Below are 13,210 nucleotides of genomic sequence, written 5' to 3' on the forward strand. Positions count from 1 at the left end.
TAAGAGAAATAACTGCTGTAAAGAGCTATAACCACCTCTCCCGTCTCCAGTTGTGCAAACCTGCCCTTGATTACTACTTCTAAAAACTATCCCTCTCACAGGCACTCAAAATGAGGCTTAATCAGTGAACCACTCTTCACCTGGGACCAATTTCTCCTGAAATTTTCCTTGAATTAATCAATTAAAGTATACATGACAGATTATTTACTTAGCTCTGTTTGGAATGTAGATTATGAAAGCACAGTTTGTGAAAGCTAAGAAAGTTAAGAACTTCTTTTTTGTGGGTTTTTTTTGTTTTTCTTTCTTTTCAAAAATAGTGTTTGGAGTGCCTCACTGCAACTTGTAAGACTGCGTGTAAAGATAGGACCAGTAAATTCTGTCAGTGCACTCACTGAACTACAATTTGCTAGCCTGAGGCAGATTAGGAGCAGCAGAAAGACTCAACATCAAAAATAGAAGGCGCGAATTCAAGAGAAGTTTAGGTTAGAGCAAGGAAAAAACCGTCAGAATATTTAACTGAAAAGCCTCAGTGAAACAAAGCTGCATTACAGAATTAACAAGCCCTGTCATAGAATCTGCACATACAAAATCCTCAGCGAGTTTGAAGTATCATTGACACTTTTCACTGGATGAAGACATGGTCTTGTACTTGCAGAGATGCACGCAAGACGCAGCAGCTGACTTCTGGCAACGACTCAAAAAGGGGGGCTGTAGAGTGCTTTTCAGTAGCTTATTTCAATTAAATAAAAATTTATTATCCCTGTCACTTTTCACTGGACAATCTCAGAAGATTTAGCAGTCATTTATCCTCCAGAGAAGGGCAGTAGAGAGATTGCTTTGTCTGCTGCTGAAACACCATTGTTCAGAAGCATGGAAGAGTAGCACGTGACAGGTTAAGAACACAGACGACCTCACTACTTTAGAAGTCAACATCAGATACTTAGATGTTCCTCTAGGTTTAAACGGGGACAGACTCTGGCTTTAATGACTTTTTTTTTTTCTTTAAAGCCATCATTACATACCTTCAGTGACAGCAGGAGGTGAGAAGTTTTGTTTAGTCTGAGAGGCCTACCTGCAGCAGTAGAGCTCTGTCTAGCATAGAAAAGGGGAGGGATGCCAAGGTGAACAATGCTGTAAAAAAAAAAGATGTAAATTGCTGTTTCTGCTGCCTGCAATATGTGTATATTCCCGAGAGGTCTCATCCAGGCACTAGAATGACTCTACTTAGATTTGACGGAGTCACAAAAAAAACCCCCGTTCTAAACTGTAAGTGAAGAAGGTGAAGCATACTTAGCGCGATGGAAACAAAGCCTTAAGTGGTACATACCAGAGTCTAGTAGCACAAGTCAAAGGCTGAGCACAAGATTTTTGAATGCTCTGTGTTTGCTGACACTTAATCTTTTAAGGGTAACATCAAGGTTCCTTAAACCTAGCGGGGGGAAGGGGGAGCGAATATACCTGAATAAAGTATGTAAGCCAGAATGACTGTGGCAGGCTTTCCTGTGCAGTACCTCATTGAGGAGCTAAGAGACAGGGTATATTTACTCGTATTTTACCTGCAAAAGGACACAAATTCCTTGGAAAACACAGGCAGGAAATAGGAGCAGACCAAACTGATAGAGGAGTTTCTCATGTGTTGTTTGAACTCGGATGCTTGCTTGGGGAGAGGAATTGGGACAAGTATTTATACCAATAGGTGGAGGTTTGATGATGACATTAAACAGCACAACTAGTGATTAGTAATACTAAAAGGTGCAGTAACTAGACAGGTATCTTAAGCATTGCTTGGTGTCTAGACAGTAACTTGAGATCAAATTCCTGTTTCTCTCTCCCATTCTACTACTATCAGACAAGATGTTTAAAACTTCAAATGCATTTTAGTGCTTCATGTGCAACTTGAGGCATCCTGACCCGGTACTGGCACTGTGGGCCACTCCATATCTCCATCTGGCAACTAGGCACATTATTTAATTAATGAATGGTTGCACTTGTTACCCCAAGCTCTTCTAGCACTTTTCACCTCCACTCTTACAAGAGTAGTGCAAACCATAGTATCTCTCAAGTCCCTTAAATTCACAGGGAACTTGTCAAGAACTAAATGTAATAGTTCTGAATAAAGTTTTCACTTTAGAATAAACTTACCTTAGAAACTAAATAATGCAAACTTTTACCTCATGAAAAAACAAACCCACAAACAAAAAAAATGGTCTTAGGGAAGAAAAAAAACACCATAGGTCTAAAAATGAAGAACACGTTACACCAGTCTTGACAGGTCAACACTGTGCTAGCATTTAATAAGCTTTACCTTCCCTCTGAATCCAGATACTAGTCTAGTGGGAATGCTACACTTAAACAAAGTCTCTTCATTTGCTGAATTACACTCGATTACATACCAGTTTTGTAATTTTACTCTTTTGTAGGGTTTCATCACTTTCTAGCTGAAAGCGAGGGAACCAAGCAAGCAGACTGAATTAAACTTGGGTTCTGCTGATGTGTGGTCTGTCAGGCTCAAAGAAACAAGAAAGTGCAGAGCACTCTAATTCTTTATAATCTATGTTGTGCAAAAATTAAAGCTGCTAGGAAGTCTTTTTATGGGAACAGCTATCAAAATCTGCTAAAACCATCTGTTTTTCTCTGGCCATGTTTATTCACAGAAATAAAGGGGAAAACCCATTCTAAAGCAAGTGACTTTGGGCAAAATAACATTGTCTTTCTGATGGAGAAGAAAGGCAATTGAAGTTATTACAGTGGAATCGGTGAAAACACCCACACGTGCAGCTGGCAATGGAATTTAGTGCCATGCATCTAACAGAACACTTTAAAAGCTTTTAAAGCATCTAGAAATGAGCTAGATTTCTTTTGTACAACGGACATTTGCAACATACATGATCCACCATACATAACCCCCCGCCAATGACCTGCATTTGCCAAAACCATAGTTCTTCTGATTGTTCTAATTTTTTTTTTCTTGTCTTTGAAATAAATATGACAGAGCTGAAACATTAAGAACCTCAGAGCACTAACTGGGTGGTTAAGTTTAATTTCTACTGTTCATCAGCTGCTGCTGACAAATCCAGCTGGGGAACAGATTTTGATGGTGATTTATAAAACAAAATAATTTCAGAAATCATTCAGAAGCATTCACTTATTCACACCATCTACGCTACCAAACATCTGTCATGAAGTAACAATAATTCAGTATCTACATACCATAGGGTCATTCAAACGGATGACCTGGATAGTGAATTTTAACCTGTTGTCTGCATGTTACGAGAGTCTATGGGCCCAAAGGTTCTATAACAAGTAATTAATGTGTACTGTTAGTAGACTTGTGTGATGCAAGTCTGCAAATCAAAAGTGATAATTCAGCACTTAGTCATGCATCAATCTCTTTGAGGTATCCCATCCTTTAACAGCATTTGCAATAACTCCGTCTGATTTCACAGAAGCATCGCACACAGTTTATTTTTGCTGCCATTTATACAGATATAGCATATGTCACAACAGTGTGGTCACACCAGCAACCTGGAAGATGGAGTGATTCTTGCACATTCCATTCCTTTACACAGCGTTGACCAGAAATCCATTCAATGAGACAGTTCACAGATTCTGGACGTGTGTTTTATGTACTTCTTACCTGGACTCCTGTTGAGTGATTGCAAGATAGATTTCCCACGAACTCTCTTCAGGAATAGCTCCATGTGGTATCAACAGACAGACTCCTACAAAAGAGCAAGGGCAGAACTTACCTTTGGGAAAGGCACCGGATGTGAAGAACCATGCACAACTGGGCTCTGACTTACAAGACCTAGAAGGGCCGTCTACTAGAGCAGAAGAATGCTCCTCTGAAATAGGGGTTATAGGGGTTTTCTGACTACAACATTGTCAGATGAAAGGAAAATACATTATTAATATGATCCACATAGTTAGTAATATTGAATGTCTTACAGAGTCTGGAATTACATACACTCATATGCCTAAACACTTCTTGCTCCAACAGAGCTCTTAAATAGTTGACTTCCCATTGTTTTGTTTCACTAAATGACACTGAATTCATAGCTAGATGTGACTGAAGACTTCTCTTCATCCTGGGGTACAGGCAGGCTCTTCCAACTACTTCACCACTTACACAAAAGGGCATAAGTCATGGAAGCAAAAGGTACCATCAGCTATTTCCTTAAGGCTTCCAGCAAGGGTGGTTTGTAATCCCAGTCACTTTGAGGGTCGTCTTACCCTGACAAGCTTTTATCCGATGCAGCAACAGAACAATCTCTTTTGAGTTCTCCATTTAATTTTTCTTTCCATCTTTTTCTTTTTTAAATAATAAATACAGTCAAAAGCATGTGTGTCTTTGGTAACTTTTAAGTTAGCCTTTGCCGGTTTCTGGAAGGCAGTTAGGGCAAGCCAATTACAAAATATTTTAATCATTTGTTGACTCTTTCACTCTTATTTGCCAAAATGCCTTAGTGGTACACGTCTGGTCATCTGTATAGCTCCATGTTTTACAAGACAGGATCATGGTCTCAACTTCCCTTGAAACATCTTTGCCCCTTTCTAACTTTGAAATCACATCTGATAATTCTAGGATCACAAGGAATCTGATAACGGAGAGACTACCTAAACAAATTAACCTGAATTTGCATGGAAATCACCATACCCATTAGTTCATGTACATAATATGTATTGAATCCAAGTGATATGATTTTTGCTTTACTCCACTAGTATCAATGAGACGTTAACAAGGATGCTTTCCACCAGGTACCAGTGAAATAAAACTGTTGTATAGCATGCTCAATACAGGAAGACTAGGTTTTACTTTGCATATGTCACACAATGCAGAACCTCAGCTGTGTAGTGACATGATTGCACTATAATTTACAATGGGTTAGCAAATCTGATGTTACATAAATAGGTAGAAGGAAGTACATAAATTGCAAGGAGAAAGAAATATGTAGTTGAACAATCTAATTGATGGCACCATCATTATATAAAGTAGGTAAATATATAGTGTGAGGCACTTCTCCATTTGTGACTTAGAACTAAGTGCCTCAACCTTTGTAATCTTCATTCCTGAACAACCTGTGAAGAAATTAATATATTCCATGTGTTGCACACTAAATATTGTATCCCTGAATTATATACTGTTATCAGTCTTCTCTAAATACAGACCACATTTTTTATGGTAACCTTTAAAGTACCCATTTTACAAAACATGAAGGGTAAAGCTCTAAAGCATTCAGTTCAACTAGATGCTAAGAGATAAGCCTGGACACACTAGTCAAATGAAATCAAAGCTGAATTTAAAGGTTTCAAATAAAGATCACCGAAGTTCGAAAGATATCCTCTTAGCTAGCAATTGTGGTATCTGGCGATTTCTGCTACATTTGCCATTTTGAAAAAGAAAGTACCCAACATAAGGAACTTTATTAAGTGTGATAAGAACATAGTGATGTAGTGCAACATACTGCAGGAACATGATTTTAACATCCTTTATTTGATTCTAATTTGGTGCCGTCTGTTTTCAGCTAATTCAACAAACAATTTCTTAAGTCTAAAATAGGTCTCACAAAACTCTCAAGTCACAAAACAAACTCTGTTTCTTAAACAATGCAGATTGAGCATCTCTGCTGCGATGTTTCAGTGCACAGCCCAATCTTGAAATGCCTGTTGACTTTGAAGTGCCCCACTATGGAAATCTGTCAAGCTATTAAGCTAAAAGAAAGAGAAAACCAGAAAGCCAGGAGTCAATGCTAGCGAAGCCACACCAGAGTTTTCATCGAGAGTGGAAGCTATTCTCCAGAGACATCTGTTTGTTATACGCTGCAGACTTTAATAACATAATGAAGTCTGACAATGTTAATGCAGTCAGATGTTGACACATGTAGATTCTGCTTTGAATATGACCCCGTTATACAAGATGCTGATCCAGTATCGACCTCCTTCCTGGGGAACCGTTCTTTTGGATCGGGATCCAAGTAGCTTGGATCAATCCAACAGCTTTGATTAATACGACTTTCATGCTGAAGACATCAAGAGAGGCAGTAATTTATGACAGTTCAAATCGGCATAATGCCTCTTCACTACTCATCCCAAACTTTGTTCTGATCACTTATCTCCTGTGTGGGCAACATACTTTACTTCCCAAAATTTGCATTAAGGGAGCCCCGACTTTTCTTTTTTTTTTTTTTTTTTTTTTAAATTTAGTCTTAGAACCCTGCATCGGGCAAAATAAGTTGAGTCTAAAATTATTTTATATGCTTTTAATGAGAAAGTATCTACCCACCTGTGTTTGGAACCACTAAACGGCCACCCAGGTGTCCAAAAACAGCAGTTGTCTTCAGCTCACTTCGTGTTGAAATTGAAGACAGGTTCTGAATATACGTAGCCTTGTTTCTAGCCTGTATTGTACCGAAAGCTCTATTATTCCCATGAGGAAAAGTTCCAGAATGTGCCTTTCCGTGATACTCGGCCCTCTCTGTCACCCCTAGGGACACCATGAATGAACTCTGAACTTTGACTTTGATGTCCGACAGTGGGTTGAACAGTGAAGACTCTGTCATTAGCTCCTTGTCCAGGGGATCCTGCAGGCAGATTGGCCCACTGTACGTTCTGCTCACTGTCAAGTCAGGCTGCATGGAGGAGTTCAACAGCAGGGAGTTACCTGGTAGGATGAAGCAGATGAGGGAGTTAGTTACTGCATTAAAATGTTAAATCAGAAATCTCTTTCTGACCTCTCCACCATTTCCTTTTTGACTTGCTCTTCCTTCTTGATACTCTCAGAGCTCAAAATCACATAAGGTAACATTAAAAAACAGATGAAATGATACAATAGATGTAACAGGTACATCATCACTATCTTTTCTGCACCTCAGGCAACTCCAGCGTGCATGAATCCAGGAAGGAACTTTCCTTTTGTTTTGGATTCAGGTTTCTGTGTATGCCTTTTTCCCCGCCCCCCCCCCCTTTTTTTTTAAATTAAAACCCATTAGGTGAAAACACATCTTCCTGCAAACCTTTTCGTGAGCTTACACAGAATAATAGCTCCATGCCTGAGGGAAACTGGGTTGAAAAGAAAGTGGGACAAGAGTAATATAGGGAAAAATACCACAGTTGTTCAATTTAGAAGCATTTTAGTTCAGAAAACATTAAAAAAAAAAGAGAAAGAAAAGGAACAGATAGCTGTAGGGCTGAATTCTTTAGCTAATTTGGTCTTTTTTGGTTAGGTTTTTTTTTCCCTGGGATTTTGGGGACTTTTTTTGTTTTCAGTAAATAAAAGTTTTCCAAAGTAACAGAATTTCTTGAAATTATCTGTACTGCATCCTTGAAAATTTCATCACTTCAAGGGACTGCAGGTTGGGTTGCTAAAATTATAAATACATTTCTCCAAAGAATAAAATTTGGATCACTGATCCATTGTCCATATACAATTGTGCACTCTTTTCTCAGCAAACTGAACAGAGAATTGCCTTTTTTTCCAGATTAATTGTTTAGTTTACAAATGCTCATGTTTTAAAAACCCACAGAGAACCCAAGGTAACTGAAACTGAACTAATAGCATCTGGCCATAAGAGAAGCTGGCAGGCTCAGATATTTTCAGAGTGTCCAGAACTGATGTTTTTGAAACAGTAAGTCAAACAACAATTCCCCAGACTTAAAACAAGACTTCCATGGCAAGCTGAACAACAAAGGAAAAAGGTACTATTTGAGACAGTCATTGAGAATTACATGACGCTAATTAAAGGCTTGCATTTTTGAATGAGTAAACATCCTTCAAACATCTTTCTTTGTCTACCAAGCCCTTTTTCCAATTTCTTACAATTTATGCTTGGTGAGGAATGTCTCCCAGAAAAAGACTGCAAAAACTCCCAGAAAAAGTAACTGTAAAAACAACATAAGAAAAATCCAAAACAAAAATCTCTGCAACATGTTTCACTTTTCTGAAAAGAGAAGAGACATGGGGATGCTTCCACACCCCACCAGCACACCCACCCACCCACAATAAGGCAGGTCTCTATGTTAGAATATCAGTACAGAATTAAGGAAACACTCTTTTAAAGTAATCACCGCTTCTTTTCCTCCCTACCTTTCTCTCCAAGAGAAATAACATTCCAGAAAACATCTGAGTGCTGCTTTTAGTAAAAGTAAATATTTCTTCCCTATCTGTCCTGGTTTCAGCCAGGATAGAGTTAGTTTTCTTCACAGAAGGTAGTGTGAGGCTGTGTTTTGGACTTGGGATGAGAAAATGTTGATAGCATGCTGATGTTTCAAGTTGTTCCTGAGCAGTCAAGGACAGTCCAGCTTCTCGTGCTAGCCTGCCAGTGAGAAGGCTGGGGGTGCACGGGAAGCTGGGAGGGGACACAGCCGGGACAGCTGACCCAGGCTGGCCAAAGGGATATTCCATACCATATGGCGTCATGCTCAGTATATAAAGTTGGGATGAAGAAGAAGGAGGGGCTGGAGGGACGTTTGGAGTGATGGCGTCTGTTTTCCCAAGAAACCGTTAATGTGTGATGGAGCCCTGCTTCCCTGGAGATGGCTGAACACCCGCCTGCCCATGGGGAGTGGTGAATGAATTCCTTGTTTTGCTCTGCTTGCGTGCGTGGCTTTTGCTTTAGTTATTAAACTGTCTTTACCTCAAACCATGACCTTCCTCACTTTTACTCTGCCGATTCTCTCCCCCGTCCCACCATGGGGGAGTGAGGAGCGGCTGCGTGGCGCTCAGTTGCCGGCTGGGGCTAAACCATGATGCTATCTTACTGAACAAAAGTGGCTTTCTGAAGTTGGATGTTTGTGTTGTTTTTTTTTAATCAATACATGTTGATGCACATTTTTTTCCCACAGACCTCAGAATGTGGATGTTTGCATGCTAACAGCAGCTTATAAAAATACTTCAAGTTGGATTTCTCAAATTAACAGTAAGAAACGAATCACTTTTATTGGAGTAAATAAAATAAAAGATCTGTAACTGAATAGGAAGGAACTACAGACATGCTTTCTGGGTTTGTTTTGTTTTATTTGTTTTTGTTTGTTTGGGCTTTTTGTAAGTCACAAATGTCAGTGTAGAAGCTAGTGACAGTATTTCTAAAGCAGTTAAGTGTGTGGTCAAGGAAGATTATGTATTTGTCCAGGTTCTCCTGACAAATCAGTAGCAGAGGCAGTAAGAGACAGTTCTAACCACCAGATCCTGCCCCGCGTTCTGCAGCTGCCCTTCCCTGGTTTTCAACCTCAGTATTGCGCTAGAATGCCCTCCCACAGCCAGTCGTTGAACGTGAGCTTAGTATCTCTTTGCAGCAGGCGCTCTGGAGAGAAGAAAATGAAATCACAACACTAACCTTGTCTGACTGTTTTAAAATTAAATGTCTGGAAGCCTCCTGTCAGCGCAGATGAATCAATCACATCCACGCCGTACTCACTCTGACTCCGTCTGTAAAGGGTAACGCCAACCACCAGCACAGCTACAGCAATGACTGCTGCTCCCAGGCCAGAGTACAAGGCAATGTCACTGGCAGTCTCGATATCTGAAAGGAGAAAAAGTGGGTACCAAGTCAGCAACACTTACAAAAACGTTCCGACTGGCGCTGGCTGCCTGTGAATACAGGGGATTACGCAGCCAGGGAGGTAACGCTTAAGACATAAATGTGGAGCAGATCACAGCAGGATAGTGGAGCACAAAGGAACACGGAAAAGCAAGCATTTGAAAGCGTAAGCAAATTTCCTGATGCATCACTCCATATAGGTGAGCTTACTTTGGTTTAGGGATTGCATCATGGTCTTGAGAGGTTTTTTTTAATGGGAGAGTTGGACTCATTACAGTGAGAAGCAGAGTGCTTTCCACTAAATAGCCTTCTCTCTCATCAGCACATGTTTCTAGCTTGGGCTCCTTGCTGAGGTACTGCCATCGTTTCCCGTTCCAGCGGAGATCGTTAAGTTATGGAAATACAGCCCTTAAAGGGAGGACGTGGAACAACTCCAGCTCGGGAGGGCTGCTTCAGGTATCAGCATGGGTCTCATCTATTGCTGGCTTCCAGGGACATCCAAGTTTTAAGTTTGAATTTTGGAGCTAATCCAGGAGGTCATGAATCCTCTGAAAAATCTTAGTGAAGATTTCCCCTTTCTCCCTCTTGATTTTCTGTGTGAGCTTTAGTAGAAGGAACAGTTCATCCCCTCACAGGTCAGAGAGGGGGAGAGGAGATCCCACATACCTTCTTGGATTCCTGCAGGCATCTTTAGTCTTTAAAAAAAGGTTGGAAACCAAACCTGCCCTGTGGTCAACACCCATGCATTAAGCTCACAAGCAAGTTTTCTAATTCAAACTTCCACAGCAGAGACGAAGAATTCATTGCTTTGAAAGAATGCATCCAAATGAAACCTGCAATATTATGTACTTGAATTATCCAGTCCCGCTACTCTAGATCTTCTGGGATTTGGGACCACGTACCATGAAATTAAATTACTTGGCAAGTACACTTAGTGGTTCCTTGGATAGTTCCTTAATGCCAAACTCCAATTTAGAGGAGGAAATAACCATGTATTCACCCTATAAATCATCTGTTACTCTACTGTGTGGTGCTTCTGCTATCAAGTGAGAAGCACTTGATACAGAAAGTGTGTTTATTTATAATAAAGTACAGTGACAAAAAATAACTAGGAAATCCAGACTACTCAGTACCAGTAAATAAACTGCAATGTACAGAAATAGGGTAAGAAGTTAAATTCAGCATTTAATAAATAGCCAATTACTGAAATTGCTTAATTAGTGCTTGGGAGGAAGCCTCTGTTGTGCATATGTTTTTCTGCAGAAAGTCTGATAACTTCATTTTAGCTGAATTTTGAAAATGAACACAAAACTTCAGACCATTGAGATGAAAGAAATGAGTACCTATGGGCAGCATCAGAAGAGACAGTTTTCCTGGCTCACCAGTTTCTTATGTAAACCAAGCGTCTGACAACTAACAATACGAGCAGCTGAACTTCCTGGGAAGGCACACCAGCTGCCAAAGGCGACGGCTGAGTACCGACTGTTCTCCAACAGAAGTGAAATGCCATATGAGTTGCAGCAGCAAGGAACCGGAGTATGCAAACACTGCTTTAAGTGGGCTGGAGCACATGGGAGATTTGCTGCGAATGAGGCAATGTAACTGATGTTTGTAGTTGGGCAGTTGAATCAAAAGTGAAATAAACCGTTTGGCTCAAACTTTAATGGAGAACACCCTTTCCATTCCCATTCTCAAACTGCTTCCAGTCAACCCCAAACACAACATTCCAACATCCCATTCAACCCAAAATAAACGTTTTAAAATCAGTTTTACTAAGACCACTGTTTAGTGCAGAAATACTTCTGCAAAAATTCTGTTGAATTTTCAAATAACCTCGTACTGAAAAAGGTTTCCATTTTTAACACGTTTAGAACTTGCTGAGAAGGGGGCGGAAATCACAAAGTTTCCATGCAAAATCTGTCTTCTGTGGCACGTCACGACAAGTAACCACAACTGAATAAACTTGTAACTCTTACCCAGCTTCATATGACATTACAATTGCCATACAGTTCTATGAAATAAATTACTAGACAAAAAGATTTTTTTTTTTCCTGAGGCCTTTTTTTTTTCCATGAGATGCCCCCTTGAAAAAGGCTGTAAAGAGAATTTTAAGCATTTTCAGTTCAAAGTTAGGAATTCTAGAAAGTAAGCTGTTAGCTGACAATGTAAATGTATTGGACTAACAGTGGGAGATGCCCATATCCTCTTATTCCAGATGGAAAAAGTAAATGGCAAAAGACAGGGTTCACAAAGGAAAACTGTGGAAATACCTCAAATCAAGCCAAGACTACCTGAATCCTAATCCAACGCCTTAATCACATACTGGTTTACCTCCGTTTTACTCTCCAGTATTAGGTGGAGAAAGAAAAGTACAGAAACAAATTAACGTCTATTTCTTCCAGTTTTCTATTCCCAAGCTCTTCTGTTGTTACAGGGAATTAATTATGAAACTCTATTGTTGGCTTTATTTTTGTGGGTGATTAGTACAATGAATAAGCAAAGAGAAGGAATTCTCTGTATGTCTGCTGGTACAAGAAACGTAACAGCAAGTGGGTTCTTTTCCTTTCTAGAGAGCCACAGTGAGCTGGTAGTTACTTCACCATAAAGCATCTTTACGTCTTCTATTTTGATCATTACTTTAGAACAGAAAAGTGCTGAAAATTTGAATTACCTCTTCTACTTTCTTGGGATAATAAAGTCTGAAACATGCAGCAATAACCCATCAATAAAAAAAATGACTGCCACCATAGTGGCAACAGATAGCAAGGATAGGGAGTTGGTCCTTCACCATCAAAACCAAAATACAAAACACACCTCAGGTTCTCACCTGTGAGTAACTGTAGTTTATTACTCTAATTCTACTTATATAGTTTAGCTTCTTCTTTTCAATTGATTCAGATGTCAAATAATTTAAGTTTTATACTTTTATAACTGCACAAGACTGTTGGACATGGGTTAAAGATGAGAGCAAGAATACAGAATTTAAAAAAATTAGAACAGTTTGACTCAAGCAACGTTTTTCTGGAAAGAATAATTTTGTTTTCAGTGAATGCTTTTAAGTATCCCTAGAACTTGAATTTGATACTTTTCTATAAACTATATGATTAAAAACAATTTTCTTTCTGAATTTCCTTATCTTTAATAAAATGGTAGTTGTTCTGTTTCATAGAAGACCTGGAAGAGTTATTCAGGTGTTCCCATAACTATTGCATTGCAATGGAAAAAAAAACAACCTGCAAACCCAAAGTAACTAACATAGAGTTCAGGGGAAAAGGTTTTCTTTTCCAGAATGTAGTAGATTTTTAAATAGCTTTATGTTAAAAGAGTAAAACAAGAGTGATATGGTATTCCTTTGAATTGTTCCTATGGAACACAACTGCTTAAGAAAGGGGACTTTCATTTTTACTTAGGAAACTAGTAGTTCTTTAGAAACAAATACTGTTTTTTCAAAGTAATTCTAATCTCTTCCCCTTTCTATAATTTCTTATGGATAATTCCTTTTATGGGAGACTAGAAAGTAAAGAAAAAAGAAAAGCATGGTGAATTTGGGGAACGGGGTAGTTTTCTGCTTTTATTTTTTCCCAGAAGGGAACAAAGTGAGAAACAAACGGGGGGGGGACGGGGACGGGGGGACGGGGAACACAAACAAAAACGTTTATAGTCAACGAATTACG

The 13,210-nt window shown here is 39.3% G+C and overlaps 1 protein-coding gene across 1 annotated transcript in view; it reads right to left on the bottom strand.

Moving 5' to 3' along the window:
* Window positions 1-3,637: 3,637 nt before the first annotated feature.
* The window catches only part of LOC104624172 (netrin receptor UNC5D-like), a gene marked incomplete at its 3' end in the record, with an annotated part of 23,879 nt that continues 14,306 nt past the window's right edge, over window positions 3,638-13,210 (bottom strand). The window contains exons 6-8 of the mRNA XM_010291465.1: window positions 9,333-9,518; window positions 6,284-6,661; window positions 3,638-3,722 (exon numbers count right to left, since the gene is read on the bottom strand). Of these exons, the coding sequence (XP_010289767.1) occupies window positions 3,638-3,722; window positions 6,284-6,661; window positions 9,333-9,518 (649 nt within the window). The remainder of the gene's footprint in view (window positions 3,723-6,283; window positions 6,662-9,332; window positions 9,519-13,210) is intronic.

The sequence above is a fragment of the Phaethon lepturus genome, unplaced genomic scaffold (assembly GCF_000687285.1).
Source record: "Phaethon lepturus isolate BGI_N335 unplaced genomic scaffold, ASM68728v1 scaffold34867, whole genome shotgun sequence".
NCBI classification, from domain to species: domain Eukaryota; kingdom Metazoa; phylum Chordata; class Aves; order Phaethontiformes; family Phaethontidae; genus Phaethon; species Phaethon lepturus.